The sequence below is a fragment of the Leptonotus elevatus genome, chromosome 12, assembly GCF_054856555.1.
Source record: "Leptonotus elevatus isolate MCC_2025b chromosome 12, RoL_Lele_1.0, whole genome shotgun sequence".
NCBI classification, from domain to species: domain Eukaryota; kingdom Metazoa; phylum Chordata; class Actinopteri; order Syngnathiformes; family Syngnathidae; genus Leptonotus; species Leptonotus elevatus.
In genome coordinates, this window is record NC_141250.1 from 15864602 (window position 1) to 15885094 (window position 20493).

Consider the following 20493-nt stretch of genomic DNA (forward strand, 5'->3'; position numbering starts at 1 on the left):
TTAACTGATTTTTTTTAAAAAAAAACAGGAGAATGAGCCTGTGCAATGGATGAAAAAATGTTGAAGACGTCCTCATAACATTAAACGTAGAAAGAATTAACACATAACAGGTGCTCTTCAAAAAAAGCCTTTTTAATCAAACGATTAATTGTGATTAATCAAAATTCTAAAATGTGATTAATCTGATTAAAAAAAAATCGTTTGACAGCTCTAATATATATATATATATATATATATATATATATATATATATAACATATAATAAATACATACAATTTACATATATACATATGCATATACAATACTTACATAGATATGTATATATTGTGCATCTGTATACTATCAACGCGTACGATCACGTAAAGTAAGTAGTAATAGTAGTAAATACGAATGTGAGGATATTGTTTTCATTTTTTTCCCTCAAGCTAAGTGTCATAAATGACCAAGTTTTGGCCCTCAACCCAATTTACCATGTTTAGAGAGGGGACACACACTTCCCCACACCCCTCCACAGCACTATCCAATCCACACACAAGGTCGGCCTTGCGGGGGTCCAGGAGGAAAAATAGCCTCGTATATATACACCCAAAGGGCTGTGTGCGTGCTCTGAGTCTCCTCCACTTTGTTTTGCACGCCTTGTGCTGTCAACCCTTCCCGGGAGTGTTTGTCTTTGAAGGAGCACGGTAGTTTGACTTAAAGCTAAAATGGCACCCAAGAAGGACCCTAAGGCTCCCGTCAAGAAGGCCGAACCCGCAGCAGCACCTGCACCTGCACCTGCGGCTGCGGCTGCACCCGCACCTGTTGTCAAAACCCCTGCTGTGGACCTGTCCGCCGTCAAGGTAGAAACAAAACATGATTTATTTATTTATATTTTACTATGGCAAGGGAAGGTGTGAATGCTAGAAATTTTAAATCAAATTTATATATATATATATATATATATATATATATATATATATATATATATATATATATATATTTATTTATTTATTTTTTATTATTCCAAAGTGTTTGGTAACAGGAAGTGTAGTCGCTCACACCGTCACGCCAACGTAGCCCCCGTGTCATCGAGTCCCACTTATTGACTGTAGGTGTGAATGCGAGTGTAAAAGTGTTTGTCTGTGTCTCTCTATATGTGACCTGAGATTGATTGTCAATCAATCCATGCCACCTTTTGCTCACAGCCAGCTAAGACAGCCCGCAGCTTTCCTGTGACCCTGAACAGGATGAGCAGCAGAAAATGGATGAATAGATAGATGGATGTGTTTGTACTGTTTCCTGTAAACTGATGCAAGTTTGTAACGGATGCTCCCATTAGAATTCTCAGAACCATGGCAAGCTCACGGCCGACGTCCTTGACCCCGCCCCCTTTCCCTCAAGTGGTGTGATGGCAATGCGGCGAGACACCAAATGAGGGCATCTTAATGTAACTAAAGGTGGACCCCACCCTGCATATCGGGTGCCGCAATGTGATGCTAAATTTGGCCAAGAGGCTAATTTAATCCCAGTTAGGCTTGATTTATTAGTCCGGATTAGGAGAAACTCCTTGTTAGGACGGTTTTAGGCTTGTGATGTAAATCTTTTTGAGATGTCTATTTTGGTACTGAAAGTCAACTGACATTGTTGTTTTTTTACTCACCTGCAGCTTGAATTCAGCGCAGACCAAATGGAAGGTATGAACCCGAAACACTCATTCGGTCTTTCTTTAAGCATTTCTGAGAACACTGTAAATAAAGAATGAAATAAGCAAAAAACATTACGTTATCTTAAAAGCAAACGATGCAGGGAACGGACTTCCTTAAAGACAATAGTCAGGGAATTTAAATGACAGATTGTCACATCTGCCATTTGTTTTGGCATTCCAGACTTCTTGTGAAGTCTGAAAAGAGAGAGCGAGAGAGAGCGAGAGAGAGAGAGAGAGAGAGAGAGAGATACTAGCACATGTAAAGGATTGCTTAAATCAAGAATCACAAAACAGCCAATTAGTGCTAATTCAAAGTTGCCTTTCTGCAACAATTTATTCCAAGAGTGCGTTGCTAGTTGATTTCAACTCTAGCACGTCGCGTCAGAGTCAGCACACTCAAGCCTTGCCTTTAAAAGGAGGAGGGGGGGCTCATATTCTCGGCTATCAATTCCAAGGTGGTCTTTTAAAAGAGGCCCATAGCCTTGCTTAGAGCGAGAGAGACAGCTGAAATAGAAATAGTGTGAAGGGTGACGGAGCTCCACAGGAGTGTATCCGTTCTGCCTGTAATATCACAACCTACAGAGTTTTTCCCTTGAAGAGCTGCCTCACACAAAGTTAAATAGGTGCATTTTAAATCAGCATCCAGTCCAGATGCACTGTGTTGCGTAAGCTGATAACAATCAAAACCCCCAAAACAATATTCTGATATATTGCATAACACTTCAAAAGTAACATTGAACCAAATCCATGTTTAAAAACACACATCATATAAAGGCTGATCAATATTTGACAATGAATTTAAATGTATAGCATTAATGTGCGTTGTGTGACCCCCCCCCCGCAGACTACAAGGAGGCCTTCGGTCTGTTTGACAGGGTGGGTGACAACAAGGTGGCCTACAACCAGATCGCAGATATCATGCGCGCTCTGGGACAGAACCCCACCAACAAGGATGTGAACAAACTGTTGGGAAGCCCCTCCACTGAGGGTAAGATTCATATTTTAATATTTCAATTCAAATGTTGTTGTTCCCCCCCCCCATGCATTTTCACTTGCCGTCAATTATACGTGGGTTTTCGCTATTCGTTGACTGTAAATATAAAGGTTGCAGATACGTATATATTGTTCCACATTCTGATCAAATTGGTGATCAGTTATTTATTTTTTTACTCGCCGATCGGTGATCAGACGAAAAATCCTTATTATCTAAAGCCTATATGATGACCATTTTTCTGGGGTAATTTGAAACAAGGTCAACAAATAGATACTAAATGGCTCTTTTCATTGACACTTTTAGAGTCAAGTCAGACAAAAAAAATAGCTGAAAATCCCAGGTTGTGGTTTTTAACAGTTCCGCAAGGGTTCTAATTGAAACTGTGCTGCTTTAAATAAGTAGTTACCAACCTGCTGACCATCAATTACAGCAACTTGATTTTTGAAAAATAATGTAATTGCAATTGCGATTTAATATGTGATCATTTTTTTATGGTTTACATGCATTTTTTTTTCACAAATATGAGCAATAAATTAATCTGTATTAGAATAGACAATATCACAATTTGTATACATAATTTTGGGGGGTTTATATGTTTAGATTTACTTTAAAATAAAGGCAAATGAACCATGAATTAATACGAATTGAATGAATAGATACTAAACACTTTGACTTGCAGTCTTTTAAGAGTTCACTACAAGTGTAATGTAATTCTAATGTAGTAAATCACAAATGAGATCACAATAATAATGCTAACAAATCTGTGGCTTTATCACTTCAGCTTTTTTATGTTTCATGAAACATTGATAAGTAAACATGTGGACTGCACTTGGTAAGCACTGAATTTGTGCCTACACTATAAATAAATAAATCAAATATATACAAAATAAAGCCAAAATGAAACACTTTTCCCCCCCTAAATTGCAGCCTTTGCAATTGGAAAATTGCCAATGTTGATTTTAATTAGATCAATTGTTCAGCTCCACTTGCTCATGCAAAGTAGCAAAGATGCAACGTTTTGAACACTGATAGCATTTCAACCCACGTATCGACTGCTGATCACTTCATTCATCGTACGCAGAAATGACCAACAAGAGAGTTGCGTTTGAGGGTTTCCTGCCCATGCTCCAGACCGTCATCAACAGCCCAAACAAGGCCGGCTTTGAGGACTACGTTGAGGGTCTGCGCGTGTTCGACAAGGAGGGTAACGGCACAGTGATGGGCGCTGAGCTGCGTATCGTCCTGTCAACACTGGGTGAGTGAGACGCGTCTGCAAACGGAACGCTTTACATTATTTGGCCTTGCTGATATCGGCTGCCTTTCGCCCTCCTCTCAGGAGAGAAGATGAATGAGACCGAGATCGACGCCCTCATGGCGGGTCAGGAGGACGAGAACGGATGCATCAACTACGAGGGTGAGACACACGAGTATGATGTAGAGTATGCAAAGTCCTCTAATGGAAGTTCAGTTGTAGTTTTATTTAGCGTTTATGTACAATATGTTGTAATGGAATCATTTTTTAACTACTTTCATTGGTTAATCGTCAAACTGTGCATAATTACAGTGGTTTACGTTACACTTTTTAGGACTAATATGTCATTCTGGTTTTTGACCAGCAGGCCTATATATGCCACTGAATGTTCTTATGATTGTGGTACTTGTCTGCTAAAAAAAAATGTTTAGGTAGTATTTGGTGTAAAATGTCGGAAACCACTTAAAAATGCAATATTGCAAATTTTGACCGTCTTTCACTCAATTTAGTAGGATTTATTTCATGAAGTAACACTTATTATTATTATTATTATTATTATTATTATTTAGTAGCAGCATTAGCGCATAACAATTTAGTAGGCTGCCTTACAGAAATAAATAGCCGTTTGGCTAATTCTGGCATATTTACTGAAGTGTTTATTAATATGTACTTTCCCTAATACAAGGGGTAAAAAAAATTTTTTACAGTCCATTACCTTTTGTAAGAAAACTTATAAGAGGAGTGTCAAAATTAAGTACCGGGGGCCAGATCTGGCTCGCCACATTACTTCATGTGGCCCGTGGAAGCAAATATGTGCAACTATACTTCATGTTTCTTGCTGAAATACCAAAATTGTGTCTTGTCTTCACTTTAAAAAAAACTTTGCGATATTCCAATAATATTTTTGTTACGAATCCCCCTTTAAAAAAAAAAAATACAGGTCTAATGTTTTCAAAAATGCAGAAGTTATTCATTAATTTGTTGTGCTTATGTAATATGAGGCAATTGGCCCATTTACTACAATGTGACCGGCGACAAAAATGAGTTAGATGCCGGATCTATAACATACATTTTGAGTAACTTTAAAACATTTTTATTTACTAATTAAATTAATCAAATAAAATTTAAAAAATAATCAAATAAAATATTATATCACAATAATGACAATTATCTTTTAATCAATATTACTATTGATGTTGAAAACAATGTCAGATCATTTTAAAGAAAGACCTTTATATTCCAATATAGCGGTTTTCCTTCAAATTAGATGCAATTAAAGGTGATTTTCTATTTTCTCATTTCTACTTAGTAGTTCCTGATTGTAAAACGGCCATAAGAGGGAAACTGTCCCGAGTACCAATACTTTGAAATAAGGCCGGGTATCGGTGTATTTGCCCAACACTAATTATTTATCTTACATCTATAGCTGTTACTGTAAATGCTCTTAAATGTCATGACACATGTAGAACATCACGTTTTGTACTCCTATAATAATAATAATAATTTTAAAAAAATCTGTTGTGAACCGATTGCTCAGTATGGCTTCAAAAATGCAAGCCTGCATTTAACACTGACCTATTTGCATTGTTCTTCTGTGTCCTCCCTATGTCCTGACCTGATGTTCGCACGCAGCATTTGTCAAACACATCATGTCAGTGTAAGGACGCCCCCACCCACGGCGGCGGTGGTGAGCATCGAGTATGTGCAGACCCCATGGTGTCGAGACATTCACTCGCTGCTTCCTGCACCACCTGAGGAAGCAGGGCAAAGAAAGGACTATGAGATGCCATTTCTAAATCCTTCTATTGTTATGTTCCAAACGTTTGTTTTTTCCTCGTCTCCAACTGGTGCTCTTTAGGCTTCTTTGGTTCCGGACGTGTTCCTAAATTTACATTTCCCCAAATCTAGTTTTCTCAGTGCAGGGGGGGGGGAGGTGGGAGCATGAGGACCCTCCCCTCTTGTCACTCATTGGCCGGCAGTCTGAGCGACTGCTTCGGCACAGGAATGGCCACCGAGGTCGATCCCCTCTTCATCTAACCTGTCCCTGAGTCTTAACTTATTGTACTCTCCTCTGCAATGTCACAATAAACTTTTCACAAGTTCCCATTTTATTTCCTGAGCTCAAAAATAATGACTGCATTCTCATGTTTTTTTTTCTTATCTCATTTATTTTTAATTAATTGGAGTCATATCAGCGAGAGCAGGAAAAAAAAATAAACTGCATACATCTACTTGACCGCTTAAATACATTACAGTTGCTGCAGGGTGGGGTGAGAGGGGGCTTACAGAGATGGGCAATGCTGGAAAAACACAGAAGCAAACAAACAGGTAAGAGTCAGGATAAAACACACTTGCTCGTAAAAACAAACAAGATCACTCCAACATCTTTTTCTCAATGGATGAGTCGCCGTTTGCGTTGTCTAATGTTTAATTCATCTTTTAAAATGTTGCACATCCTGCAACAAAACAGTCAGATACGTTGGTTGTAAAACATCTTGAGATCTGCACCGAACGCACACACACAAACGGAATCCATAAATGTCACGTCACCGTCGGATGCGCCATCTGCATCTCCATTCACGTCAGTCCTTGCGTTGCTCAGCAACACAACAGCAGCGCTGTCCGACACCAATAGATACGCCGTAAATAACTAAGAACTACAAAACGTGAACTTACTAATTTCTTAGCCAATGCATGAGGAAATGGCTTACTAAAATCCCTTTTCAAATTACAAAATAGCCTCTTTTAGTTTGAGAATCGATTCATGCTCGTCATACGTGACTTAGCTTTAGCATAATACAGGTATGTTTTATTTATGGTCATGTTGTTGCTTCCTCTGAAATGTTTTAAAGCAGTGGTCCCCAGTCCATAACGTTCGAGGACCGGCAACCAATGTGTATATTTTCATGCAACGGAATAAAAAGGGGTACTTTGGGGCATTTTGTAGAAATAACAATAAGCGTGAAGCCACATTTTTATGTAACTATATTAGCGTCCTCCTGAAATGCCCCAACATAAAAAGGCAGTAAGCACCACACAACAAATAAAGTCCTAAACCAAGAGCCGCTCGTCGCATATTGTGCAGAGCGGCCCTCGTAACATCAGTTGTAAAAGAGAGAATGTAGTCACTTTTCAAAATAAAATCTTTTTTAAGCCTAGGATAATAAATAAACCGGAAGTACAATACATTTTTTCGGTGGTTGGGGACCACTGTTTTAAAGTATGTAGATGATTAAGAACCTGTATTCTTATACTCGTTTCCATTTATATATATTGATTGAGATATGTATATATGTATATATATATATGTATATATATATATATATATATATATATATATATATATATATATATATATTAGGAGGAAAAGAATGACTAGCGGTAAGGATAATCGGCTTATTAAGGGGTCTGCCGTCCATGCACGTTAGCAGGAACAACACGTGCATCATGATGTGCTGGCCACATTACTTCCACGTACAGAATATGGCCACAAGTAAATAAAAGCTAGAGCGTCTTTAAAATGTAGACCCCAGATCAATAAGGCCAATATGTGGCTGCCACTACCCCCACCCCCCATTTGTATGTACATCGTTTAGCACTACAGGTAGTGATGGGGAAATGAAGCTTCATGACGCCTCATGAAGCACTTGCGATATTTTGTTACTTCCTCTAGATGGTGCTCTTGATTTAAAGACGCAATGGAAATGGATTTCTGTATCTTTAAACCAAGAGCGCCATCTAGAGGAGTTAAAAAATATCAAGTGCTTCATGAAGCTTCATTTATCCATCACTAACTAGAGGTGAACTATTCTATGCAACATCATTCAAAAGGAACGGCCGACGAAAGAGAACATGTCAGGGATGAGAACAGATATAAAGAGGATCAAATTTTAGGAGTCCCTCCAGGCGGGTCTTTCGAGATGTGAAGCAAAGTCGTGATCGCCCTGAGTGGACCTCAAGGCGGCGGGCGGGTGGTGAATAGCCGACAGGTTCGGTGTAAGAGGAGCATCCACGATGCATGTTCACAAACCCTGCTTGGCAAGAGCGGCAGTGACGTCCTCAGCTAAGGTGGCTAACTGCGGCGAGTCCAACATGTTGAGACTGCCGGACGACGAAAGGTGGCTGTCCCGGTGGCGCTGGGGCGACATGGAGCGGGACCGGCCCGGCGACTGCACGATGATCTCGGCCCCGTGGTCCACTCGGGCCTTGGCGTGGTCGCGGAATGTCAACCTGTGGCTCTCGATCTAGAAAGCGGTGAGATATAAGAGATTGTTGTTTTTCTTAAACAATATTAACTCATTTGCTCCCAAAAACTTATAAAAATGTTCTATTTTAAATATTGCCATGACCATGCTCCCAAAAATGTATTTATAATTTTTTATTTTTTTTATGCTATAGCATTCAGAAGGCTTTGATGCAGCCTCTGACCTGAAGAGGTCGCTTAAAGCATTGGTAGTTGGCCAAAAAACGGCCAGCAGGTGGCAGCAGAGTATAAGAGATCAACCAGGGCCATGTTCCAACAAGCTCTTTTCCCCAGTGCTTTAAACATTTTTGTGAATAAGGATGAAACTTAGCTATATTCTAATAATAATTGCTGCAAAATGTAAACAGATACAAATACACTTATACAAGATACATCATTAAAAAAAAATCTAAATTCATGTAGTGTAGCCTATAACATTTACAAACTAATTTATTTTTAAATCGATTTGAGAGGGGTTGAAGAAGTTGGTGAATATTTATTTACACAAAAAATTATATATTTGCAAGTTTTGCCCTGGAAACATGTTTCAAACAAAAGTACATACACACAAAAATATCTGAATTGCTGATTTAGGTGTACCTAATGAAGAGGCCATTGAGTTCAGTGTACAACTTTTACCATACAGGTAAACCCAGCAGGTTATTTCTGAAAGTCTAGGTGGCATTTTTTTTTAGGCAGAGCCTGACACAAGTATAAATGCATTTAAAAAAAAAAAATTATATATATATATATATATATATATATATATATATATATATATATAAATAATGCTTACTGTAATACGACCTCCTCCTGGAGTGTGGTGAGCATTACCCAAGGATCCCACCTTGGCTTGGGCTTTATCTTTAAAGTCCAACTTCACACTCTCAATACGAACATTGCCACCACCTGAACATAAAAAAAGTAGGCACTTTTCTTTATTTGTTTAACATACAATAAAAAATTGAAAATTCCCTTCAGAAACCGTTGCAACTCCTCAATAGGCACATGATAGCAAACTAACAAAATACACAACAATAAAATTGTGAATGATAAAACCAGCAGATGGCGCTGCAAGACCTGACGCTGTCGACATGGAAAGAGAAAAACGATTTGACTTGAGATTCATTTTAAACTGATATTCTACAACCAAGTCATTATCGTTGACTGACAGATCAGCTATAAATACTAACGAGTAAAAAGGCCCATGAATGAGCCGGATATTGTACCAGCCTCATCATTTTCAGCGATGAGAACTTTACCACATTCACCTTGTCACGATCGTTCAGTTTTAAGACCCAGACAAAGCCAAATGCCTCTTAGAATTTTTATGTTGTGTTTGAGAGGTGTGTTACCAGGGCGATGGTGAATGTTGTCTAACGAGCCGCACTTTGAGGTCACATGACTCAGGTCAATCTTCTTGGTCTGTATCTGTATCTGCAAAACAGAGAAATTGGAGCAGGCTGTGGGGTCAGAGGGCTTACTGATGTTATCACGTTGACATTTTTAAAAAAGGAGGCAAAAAGATTGGCATATTCTGTTTGTTATTGATATCTTTTGAAATAATACTCCTATGTGAAGTGTTTAGGTTAGATCCAAAAAAGTGTTCTTAACCCACTCACTACTTAATTTAGCCGAGAGTACTCAACGCTTTGGCAGGTGTTACCGTGGCAACCTACTGCTGCCATCAGCAACTGAAGGGAAGCTGGGCAAAATGACTATACTGTATAAAGGAGATTCAGCAATGATCATTATCAGGCTTTGATTAGCATAGAGCAGCTCGAGTTTTAGCAAACGCACCAACGACGCCACCAGGGGGGGGGGGGGGGCGACACAGCCAAAACACAGCACAAGGACACAAAAATGACACAAACACTGAGGCGATGACTTTTTGCTGCACGAGACTCACATTGCCACCTCCTGCTGAGTAGCCCCTCCTGTCCAAGGACCCACACCTAGACTGAACATGGCTATAGTCCAGCTTAACGCTGGGGATGAGGACCTGCAGGATGGAGGTGAGGAATGAGAGCTGGGAATGGGCTTCACCGGGCTTTCTGGAATTCACATTCTTCAAAAGCCTTACTCTTAGTTATACACGTCGACACATAAGTCAGTCTCTGCAATTATTTGGTCCTAAATCGTTTTGAGCCCAGCCAAGAAATAATGGCAGCTCTGCTGCAAATACAGTCTGGTACCGAGGTGTGCAAACTACAAATTTTTCTCTCAGTAAATTAATAATAATAATAACAATAATAATACCAATAAGAAGAAGAAGAATAACACATTGGTTTTATAAAGTGCTTTTCCAGATACAAAGAGGTATTTACAACTAAAACGGTAAAAAATGACTCTTCATAATGGGATACTAGTAATAATGAAAGAAAAAATAAACAAACTAAGCTAAATATTAAATACTATAAATACAATAAGACACAATTTGTAATAATAATAATAATAATAATAATAATGAGTAATTCTTCCAATAGTGGGTTGTGTGCCCCCTCTAGTGGTATACCACAAAGTACAGTCCAGTTATACCTAACTTTTAATTCAATACATTTGCATTTAAACATTTGTTCATATGCAACTTTTATTTAACTTCTGAGTCGTATGTTTATAATTAACCATTATTTCAGTACAGTTCTTCCTATTCAAACTATATATAATGTTATAGTGGCTTACCTTTACTAAACCCATGGGCCTACCATGATACTGTATTTTTGATGTAATCAAGTAACATTTATTCAAATGAACAAAAAAATAATAATTTTACATGGTGGTCGGTGTAGAAAGTATGAGAATCATTGAAACAAATTCTAAAAACTGTAATTGATAGTAGATGGGTTTTAGCATGTTCAATGAACAGTTTCAAAACGGACAGATAAAAGTTAAAACTTTAGACACCCCTCTCGTCTCATAGTAAGTGAACAGAATCTCCTCCAGGCTTCCACATGTAAAATGACGCAAGCACACAAGCCCGTACAAAACTGCCACAGCCTGAGACTATTCATTTGACTTGCGAGGATGATAAAATGTTAGCACGCTGCAGTGTTTAAAGACTCTTGCACGCTGCAAAAGAGAAAAAGCAGGAGTGAAATGCAGACAGAAGAGTGGATGCATTGTGTAAGTAACGACAAATACATTTCAGCCAGCACGGCGGGGAAAGCAATGCAGCCACATTGATAGGAAGTAACACAGCACAAATTAGGGTGAGGGAGACTTGAAGAGCAATATTAAAATCATTTTAAAAGTTTAAATACATGTTGTAATTTAAGATAAAATAGAACTGAACGACCGTCGTTGACGTTTGTGCCACACTTAACATGGACCAGAGGAGAGGGAGATTTGCAAGAAAATCATATTAAAAAATGTAAAATTTGACAATCCAAATGTGGTATCTTACGAAACAAAACAAAACCCTGTGCAATAAAGTGGCTAAATTCTGAAACGGCGAGACCAGTTGTTGCACTCTGAGGAAAATGTAGTTGATACCCATGACAGTCATTGAGCATACAAATGAGGACAATATTGGTATAATAGGGCAAGATGCTAAAATATTTCACAGTGGAAAATCATACAACTGAGATCTATAGGGCGACCGTCGGTCCCAGGGAAGGATGACAAGGACGGGAGGAAAGGGTTAAACATGAACGGCTACATACATTGCCTCCACTGGGAGGTTGCTTCTGATTATCCTTGGAGCTGCATTTTGATTGTATGTACCTGAAGTCCAGCTTCTTGTTTATAATATGATTCTAAAAAGAAACAAAAAGGATGACATGGCAATGAAAATGCTTAATTCTACTAGGAGAGGGTATTGATGACATAATACTGTATATGCGCTTTCTTTTGTCCCTGATGGCATATCAATATGAATATGACAGGCCATTAAAAACAAAAGGTGCATTAGATAGACGTTTTACTTGGGTTGGTTATATACTGCTATGTGAAAAACACTTATGTCCATTTTTGTCATGTCTGCATTCAGTTTTATCCCCAAAACATAACAAATAATAATAATGAAATGACAAAAATGGACATAAGTGTTTTTCACAAAGGAGCGACTCTACAGAATTCAGAATTTGCTGTTGCCTTTTCCACCTTATATAAGATCTGCATCATCCTGGCTCCCCATTCTTTTGTACCACCTCGGGACACATAGCAGCCTTTTGATTTGTCGTGCATATTTTTAACTCAACATTTTGTGACTGCCAAGGAAAATATAACCGCTAATTAAAAACCGCCTTGTTGTTGTCTCCAAGAGCTTCTTTAATTACTGTGGTCGATCACTGCACATTTTATGTTTAGGCAGTGACCTGATTTTATGGATATCAGGTTTTACATCTAGTCACTGAAAATGTCATTAGTTGTACCGACACAATCCAATAAGATACAAAACAAGGGCTAAGTGGAAAATTCCGGACAGCATAAACACAAAGAAAACAATACAAAAAACGTTTATTATTGTGGTTGGAATTTTCAGTGGCTTGTAACTGTTTTTGTACACATCACATAACTAAATAAAGGTTTTTAAAAATCCTAAACATCTCTCTGTATGATGCAGTGCACTGCCGACTACAATCACATTCATACAGAAGACTTTGTATTCATCTCCTGTATTGGCTCTCATTAAAATGCAAATTCTGTCACTTAAAAATGATCAAGTAATCTACATATTCATTGATATGAAACAACTTGAAATGTTCCGGTAGCACTTGCATACTATTCATTTATAATGTATGGAGCTGCGGTGTACCAGCAGGCCTTGGGTCCAGGTCGTACTGTGAGCCGCTGACAGACAAAGTGTAAGGGAGATGACGCGTAGCACCGAGTTCCAGATCCAAGTCGAGGCCTTGTGTTTGGCCTCAGCTGCCATTATTTGCTCCTTGTGCTTCTATGGTGACAGTGACAGGTGGCAGGTCAGTGGCCAGGTGAGGCCTTCTAGGGGAGGGAGCTCTCTTTAGGGACTACTACGAGTGACTAGGGGTCAAGGGGGATAACGACAGTGGCAACATTTTTAATTATGTAGTTTTTTGTAGTTTTGATGGACGTCAGTTAAAAGTACAGGTCTAAAAGATTTTAATCTATTTAATAATTTTTTTAAGAATAAGGTCTTCCCCCAAACCGCTCAAATAAATGAATATGATGTATTTTGGGTCTACTGTTGTCTCCCTGCGTAACTAATTCACTGCTTTTGACGGCTACAGACGTCAAAAATTCATTTGAACTATTTCTATTAGTTTAACATTTTTCCCACTTTTGTTAACAAGAGTATGAAAACCTAGAATTAGTTTTTGGTACATTTAGAACAGATATAAAAAAATATATTAATCGTGAGTTAACGAGTGAAGCCATGCGATAAATTAAGATTAAAAATGGTAATTGCCTGACGTCCCTAATTTTTAATAATCTTTTCTTAAACATTGTTTTTTTTAAAGATTATTAAAAATTGGAAAAAAATAATTACAATTATTTATTATTTTTTTTATTTTTAAAGAAATGATTATTAAAAATTAAGGGTGTCAGGTGAATAATCGTAATTAATCGCATGACTTCACTAGTTAAATCACAATTAATCCAGAAATTTATATCTGTTCTAAATGTATAAAAAACATGTTTTAGGTTTTCATACTCTTGTTAACAAAAGTGGAAAAAAAAATTAAACTGATAGAAATAGTTCAAATGAATTGATGACGTCTATAGCCGTCAATGACAGTGAATGAGTTAAAAACTGAACCTTGTGTTCAGACAACACAAACAAGCCACTCCATTGACACTACTGCCATCTATAGGCAGAACACATTATGAGCTTTGTACAAAAGCTTACTCTCTTTTTATAAATGCAAAATGATAGCTTTTAAGAAAGTTATCATCATCTCACTTTGTAATATTCCCCAAGTAGACCAAAGGTGAAACAGGAAAAAATATATATGTAAAGGTCTCCCAGGGACGTCCAACCCTAAAATGCTGCATTTGATATACCAGCATCTTCAAGGGTGAGCTGACATTATTTGAGGTTGGCTGCACAAAGTAGCACACACCGAAGAAAAGTCATCAACACAAGCCGGCGCTCTTAATCAGGTCATCAAGGAAGATGTCGTAAGAGTCGATGACTGCGGGCAAAGTGTTCATTCAAACCTTTTTTGATGCTACACTGACTGTCCTTCAAACAACCACTGTGAAAATACAAATGTCAAACATTGTGTTTGGGAAAATGGGACATGAAATGTCGAAATTCACTCCTTTGTCCGTACAGGCTGAGGAGAATGAAGAGACAAGCGTGCAACTGTGTCTCACTGTAATGTGAAGACTAAAATGAAAAATGTTGGTTATAGTTGACTACAATATACAAATAATGTATTTAGTATTGCACTTGTGTTGCATTTGTGCTTCTTTTAAGCAAACGTATAACATTAAATGCTTAACAAATTCATTGGACCACTTGTCATAGCACCGTTAAGTACTTTAATGCAGACTTTTTCAATTGTATTAAAAAAAAAAAAAATTGTATTGGGCTGATACAGATACCTGGGCCCACCCCTTACCAGTATTGAAATACTAACAAACACAGAAAGATGAATGGCAAACATATCAAAGATGAGTAAACAAAAAAATTCTAAATCCTGACATTATGACTAAAATACCTCCCACAGTCCTAAAGAAGTACTAAAGGAAAAAGGAGAGTGCAATAAACATGTGAGTTGGGTCTTACCTGTCCACCTTTGGGCTGGTACTTGATATTATCGATGGAGCCGACCTTGGACCGGACCTTCTTGAAGTCAGGTAAAGATTGGTTCATGACTCGCAGCTGCTTGGGAGTCGTGGCGGGGGATTTGGGCGGGGTGCGGGCCACGGCCACCCTCCTCTCCTGGGACATCAAGCTGAGCGAGCGAGGGGTTCCGGGCGTCCTTGAGGATGATGAGCAGCTGGGAGGGGTCCCAGGGGTCATGGCGCTAGAGCCGGGGGTACGTGGCGTTGAGTGGCCACTGCGGGCTGAACGGGAGCGGAGAGGCTCCGAGACTGTTGGGGAGAAATCTAAAGATGAAGCCTGAAACCGTTTTATGCGCAATATACGGTGTCTTGTCTTTATAAGAGCATGCAACGATATAAAATATTGAATTTGCTCTACCTGTCATACTGGGAGCTCGGCCTGTCCTTTGATCTGCCCTCATCATTGTACGGCAAGCTGAAAAGGACAAACGATTCAGATTAAAAGAAAAATAATTGTTGACAGAATGTAAGCAGCATTTTTTTTGTAATAATCTCCTAATCGTCATTTGTGAACTCACATATTTTAATTTTTTTTGTGCTCTGTTTTATATAAAAGTAGCGTATTCCTTTGGAGCCACCCTGTGGCATTTGGGTGCCAAGGAACTAAATTATATCAAAGTGAATTGAGAAGATTCATAAAGTGCTTTAACCAACATTTTGTAGCATCTCTAGGCAGTTACAGTGTAAACCTTTTTAGGGTGAGGAAATCAATTACTGCAAATTTCAATCCGGGGAGCAACTGAATTTGTAATTTAGCTTTTGAGTTGAATAGGTTTAGGGAACCCCAGCATTGGAGGCAACCTACCTGTGGGTCTGCGGGGAGCTGTTGAACCGGAACTAGTGATGGAGGTTGAACTGTCCTCATGCTCATGGTAGGCACGGCGACTAAGAGAGGAGGCTTGCCGCGGCATAGAAGATCTCATGTCAGGACTTTGTGATCGGCCATCCTGTGAAAAACACACATCAAATAAAATTAGGGGTGTCAGGCTATTAAAATGTTTAATCGTAATCAATCGCATGACTTCAATAGTTAGATCACGATTAACTCATGCACTGCCAATGACGACTATAGACGTCAAAAATTCATGTGAACTATTTCTATTAGTTTAACATTTTTTTCATTTAATTTTTTATTAAAACCTAGAAAAAAATATATTGTATATTTATAACAGATATAAAATTTGTGATTAATCGAGAGTCAACTATTGAAGTCATGCGATTAATTACGATCACAAATTTTAATCATCTGACGCCCCTCATTTTTTATATATATTTTTTTAATTAGGGGCGTCAGGCAATAATTTTTTTTTATTGTAATTAATCACATAACTTCACTAACAATTAATCACAAATTGTATATCTGTTCTGAATATTTAAAAAAATCTAGGTTTTCATACTTTTGTTAGCAAAAGTGGAAAAAAATGTAATAGAAATAGTTCCAATGAATTTTTGACGTTTATAGCCGTCAATGGCAGTGAATGAGTCACAAATGTTATATCTGTTTTAAATGTACAATAAAATGTTTCATACTCTTGTTAACATAAAAGTGGGGAAAAAATGTTAAACTAATAGAAATATGGCTGCATCTTTTAGTCACTGATACAGTAATTTCATAATAATTCCTAAAATTTAGTTTAAATTAAAAATATGTACTGTACTGTAAAAAACGAGTGTGATATTGATTTGTGTTGAGGCCATTTTTCTGCCACTAGATGGCATAATTGCATTTGTAAAACGTTGGTGTTTTTCTTTTCATATTAAGAGCTATCTAATATTTAACATGAAGTAACTTGTGAAATTCTGCACATTTTTAACATTGTAAAATACAACTTGACCCCAGTCTCCACATTATTATTTAATGTATTACTGCTAACTTTGACGTGGACATGTCTGCTGCGTGTGACTGGAATTCCTTCAGTACAGGCTTTCTAAGTAAGGGGGCGTCATTAATCGCACGTTGAAAAAATAATGGTGTTAAGGGAACTTTAAATTTACTCAAAATTAACGCACAAAATAAAATATTTTATTTGCGAGTGACACTTTAGGTAGCTGATTTAAGATGGATTTTGTCCTTCTGAATCCTTGCAGCTAGACTGCCACATTGCCATGCACCTACCTTGGCTGTGAAGGTTGCAAATACTGATGATGAGGATGGACGAGGTCCATCTAATGAGGTAACCATTGTGGACATGAAGGTGTGTGTCTTTGTTAGGGCAAAATGCTGAGCATGGCACTGAAATGGCACACAAATGAGGCCCGGGGGGGGGAGTGAGCGGCACAACACCAAAACACAGGGCACAGGATGACACGGGTGAAAATAACACTGCTTCCGCCATGAATGATCAAGTATTTCTAGACTTGATTCATAGATGTTTTTTTGAGTGACTAAATTAAAAATAAATCAAACACAAAATGTGAACAGCCTCATGCAAAATCTGCAGCTTCGCGATTAACGGCAGATAAGGACTAAGCTAGAAGATTGTAAACATAAAGCAAAACACAAAGTTGAACACAATTTGTGGCACTTCATTATTGTTCTTCAGTGGCATTCATGCTGTTATTTAGACATAATAACTGTTATTATGATGTCGGAGGAGTGAAATAGTCGCAGAAGAAATGTCACCGGATGATTTAACACCTACTCTTTGACTTTAAATGAATCACTCCTGGGAACAAACCCGTTAACTCTGGAGTCAACGTGGGCATTGTATAAAATAATGAAGCAAATATTTGAAATATCTGAAGTATGAAGCAAAATAGGCATCGGAACAGACATGCAACAATGTGATATTTGTGCAAGGATAAGACCTTTCAGCTCTTGAAAATTATATCAAATTTTCCCTCAACATGGTTGCTTTCTCTATTTGACACATTAGTTGATAGGAAATATAAGCTACATCTAATTGTACATACGTACAATATACATTTTATACTGTTAGAAAAAAGAAAGATGAAGCAAGGATCCACAGAAAATACATTCTGAATAATGGTCGTAGTACCGAGAGGCCACTAACTTGTTGGGGCTGATTTACTCACCAACGCTCTGTCGCAGGACCGCCTGGCAACTGTGAGAGGTTGACGACTGTCAGAAAGTGGCTCTAAAATACAAAGAAGATATGTCGATAACAAATCTGTTATAACAATCATGAAAGAGAGAGAGAGATCAACATTTTAAATAAGCACTATGAGTCTCCAAGTCTGAAAAGTAAGTCAATTCATTATTGATATGGTCCATAGGTCTCTGCTTAAATAAGAACTACATTATATATTTATTGACACGAATATGGGTATTTACGGAAGCGTATTGCATTCACTTGAAAAAAAAAAAAGTCCTGTTTTTCTGACTATTTTTTGGGGGGAGCGTTGTTTTTTTGAATAATTTTTCCCCTGTTTTTTTAAATATATTTTTTTCTGTTTAAAAAATAAATAAATCTGTTTTTCTGAATAATTTTTTCTCCAGTTTTTCGGAATATTTTTTTTCAGCCTGTTTTTCTGAATATTTTTGGGACAAAAAAAACTAAAAAATATTCGGAAAAACAGAAAGAAAAAAAAAAAAAAAAAAAAAACAAAGCAACCCAAAAAAAATTGTCTGAAAAACAGGAGGGGTTTTTCCCCCCCCAAGTGAATGCAATACGCTTCCGTAGGTATTGGAGAGAAACATAAAAATGATATTATGCATGACAAATGTTAGAATCCTGTGGTTGAAAAGGGGAATGAAGGGGTAAGAAGTCAGAAATGAAGCCGAATAAAAAGGTAACAAGAATTTTTATTATGGCAAAAAGGGGGAAAAAAAACATACATGATGGAAAAAACACAAAACAATACAGAAAAAAATGAGAGGAAGGTCAGTGTCAGTTTTTCAAGGCATTGATTTTCAGGTAGTTGGTACAGGAAAACCCCCAATAATCACAAAAACGTCAATTAACATGTTTGGTTATTGGAATGACCTTAATGACCTAGCCTCTAAAAAGCATCTGTAATCTAATAGGGCAACAAATTCCCAAAACAAATGGAAGACATTGGTGAACGTGGCCCTGCAGAAATGACCAAAACCATAACTGCGGAAGTAATGTATCACCTGTGGGTCTCCTTCTAGGACAGGAATGATGCTGGGTGGGACGGGCTTGACGGACAGCTTGTTTCGGTCCAATCCTCTTTGACGGGGACGGAGTCTGTGCCTCCATTTTTTTGGTAAACTCGGTCTTCTTTACCACAGCTATATTAATTGGTAGCAGGGAGACATCAAAAAGTGAATGCCGACTCGTCAAACAGCATGTGCATCAGAAACAGTCAGTATCTATCTGGGCATTCATTGTATGATTTTACATTGTAGAAGTGTTACTATTAAATTGCAATACACTTTGTACAAGTCAGTAAATATCCTGCTCCAGAAAATCAAAGCTAATGAATGAAGTGCTCAGACTTGAACAACTGACAGTCAAGAAGAGCCCCAGCTGACAAGAGTTAACAGAGTCATGCAATTGAAAAGGAAAGAACCTTTTTTCTTCTCTTGAGGGATGTAAACTGGTTCATTGCGCGCTGGTTTGCGTTCAGGAGTGGAGAGCCTGCCTTTAAACCGCCCGCCCTTAGTTTTGGTCTTGCTTGGCTTTTCATGCTTCTCTGTTCTCTTCTGCTGCGTTTGCTTAGGTTGGACCACAGTGGACTTCTTGACGGGGCTCGGAACCTTTGGCAAGGGTTGTATGTGCTCTGTCGCCATGCTCTTATCATCATCTGGTAAAGAAAAAAGACCATCAACAAAGATCATCATTATTCCAAAATTATTCTTAGCGACTGAAAACATTTCAGAACTGCATTTTACCCAAGCAGTATGGTTCGGTGCAAATGACAAAAAGTCGCTAAACGAGGAAGTCTATCCTTGTTCTGGGCCCACCACATAAGCGGGTTCTACTTGGTGGGAATTTGACGTTTTTAGCGTCACGCTCTGAATTGTTTCACATCTCTCAATATCTTCTATGACTTTTTTAAAGAGAACAATTAGCATTTTAGCTCAATAGCGGCCAGGTCGTGTGACCTATTTATTCAAAATCAATGCGGGATAATAGTACTGTGCCCACCGCATGAAATATGCTTCTTGTTTTTCCAATTTCACATCTCTCAATATTTTCTATGAATTTTTTATAGACAAAAAGTAGCATTTTACCTCAATAGCTTCCTGGTCATGTGATCTATTTACTCAAAATCAGTGTGGGATCATAGTACTGTGCATGAGATACGCCTCTTGTTTTTCAATTTCACATCTCTCAATATATTCCATGAATTTTTGGGCAGAAAAATTAGCATTTTAGCTCAATAGCTTCCAGGTCATGTCATCTATTTACTCAAAATGAGTGTGGGATCATAGTACTGTGCCCACTGCATGAGATACACTTCTTGTTTGTCAATTTCACATGTCTCAATATTTTCTGTGATTTTTTTTTATAGATAAAAAGTAGCATTTTAGCTCAATAGCTTCCTGGTCATGTTACCTGTTTACTCAAAATCAGTGTTTAGTGCTGGCCCTGCCGCGTAAGATACTCCTCTTTTGGTTT

The 20493-nt window shown here is 37.9% G+C and overlaps 2 protein-coding genes across 6 annotated transcripts in view; one reads left to right on the top strand and one right to left on the bottom strand.

The window, feature by feature from the left end:
* Positions 1-597: 597 nt before the first annotated feature.
* On the top strand, positions 598-6061 carry myl1 (myosin, light chain 1, alkali; skeletal, fast). Its single transcript, XM_086091713.1, has 6 exons — positions 598-839; positions 1646-1673; positions 2529-2672; positions 3760-3933; positions 4015-4092; positions 5563-6061. The coding sequence occupies exons 1-6, from the start codon at positions 705-707 to the stop codon at positions 5589-5591; spliced, it is 588 nt and encodes a 195-aa protein (XP_085947839.1). The 5' UTR covers positions 598-704; the 3' UTR covers positions 5592-6061.
* A 1-nt stretch (position 6062) lies between these two features.
* map2 (microtubule-associated protein 2) overlaps positions 6063-20493 on the bottom strand; it is a 51687-nt gene continuing 37256 nt past the window's right edge. For 2 of the 5 annotated variants that reach the window (XM_086091711.1, XM_086091710.1), the window contains exons 8-19: positions 19442-19675; positions 19023-19160; positions 17981-18042; positions 15750-15891; positions 15303-15359; positions 14886-15193; positions 12930-13067; positions 11836-11928; positions 10083-10175; positions 9529-9610; positions 8970-9082; positions 6064-8174 (exon numbers count right to left, since the gene is read on the bottom strand). In XM_086091711.1, coding sequence (XP_085947837.1) covers positions 7953-8174; positions 8970-9082; positions 9529-9610; positions 10083-10175; positions 11836-11928; positions 12930-13067; positions 14886-15193; positions 15303-15359; positions 15750-15891; positions 17981-18042; positions 19023-19160; positions 19442-19675 — 1682 coding nt within the window. In that variant the 3' untranslated portion in view covers positions 6064-7952. Of the gene's footprint in view, positions 8175-8969; positions 9083-9528; positions 9611-10082; positions 10176-11835; positions 11929-12929; positions 13068-14885; positions 15194-15302; positions 15360-15749; positions 15892-17060; positions 17178-17980; positions 18043-19022; positions 19161-19441; positions 19676-20493 lie in introns of all 5 variants that reach the window. The other 3 variants (XM_086091712.1, XM_086091707.1, XM_086091708.1) reach the window with 3 other exon arrangements.

What these genes read in the sequence shown, in the direction of transcription:
- myl1 (XM_086091713.1), top strand. Translation starts at nt 705, where the DNA reads ATGGCACCCAAGAAGGACCCTAAGGCTCCCGTCAAGAAGGCCGAACCC. An exon ending in CAGCGCAGACCAAATGGAAG is followed by an intron (nt 1,674 to 2,528) that starts GTATGAACCCGA and finishes CCCCCCCCGCAG; the next exon opens with ACTACAAGGAGGCCTTCGGT. An exon ending in CGGATGCATCAACTACGAGG is followed by an intron (nt 4,093 to 5,562) that starts GTGAGACACACG and finishes GTTCGCACGCAG; the next exon opens with CATTTGTCAAACACATCATG.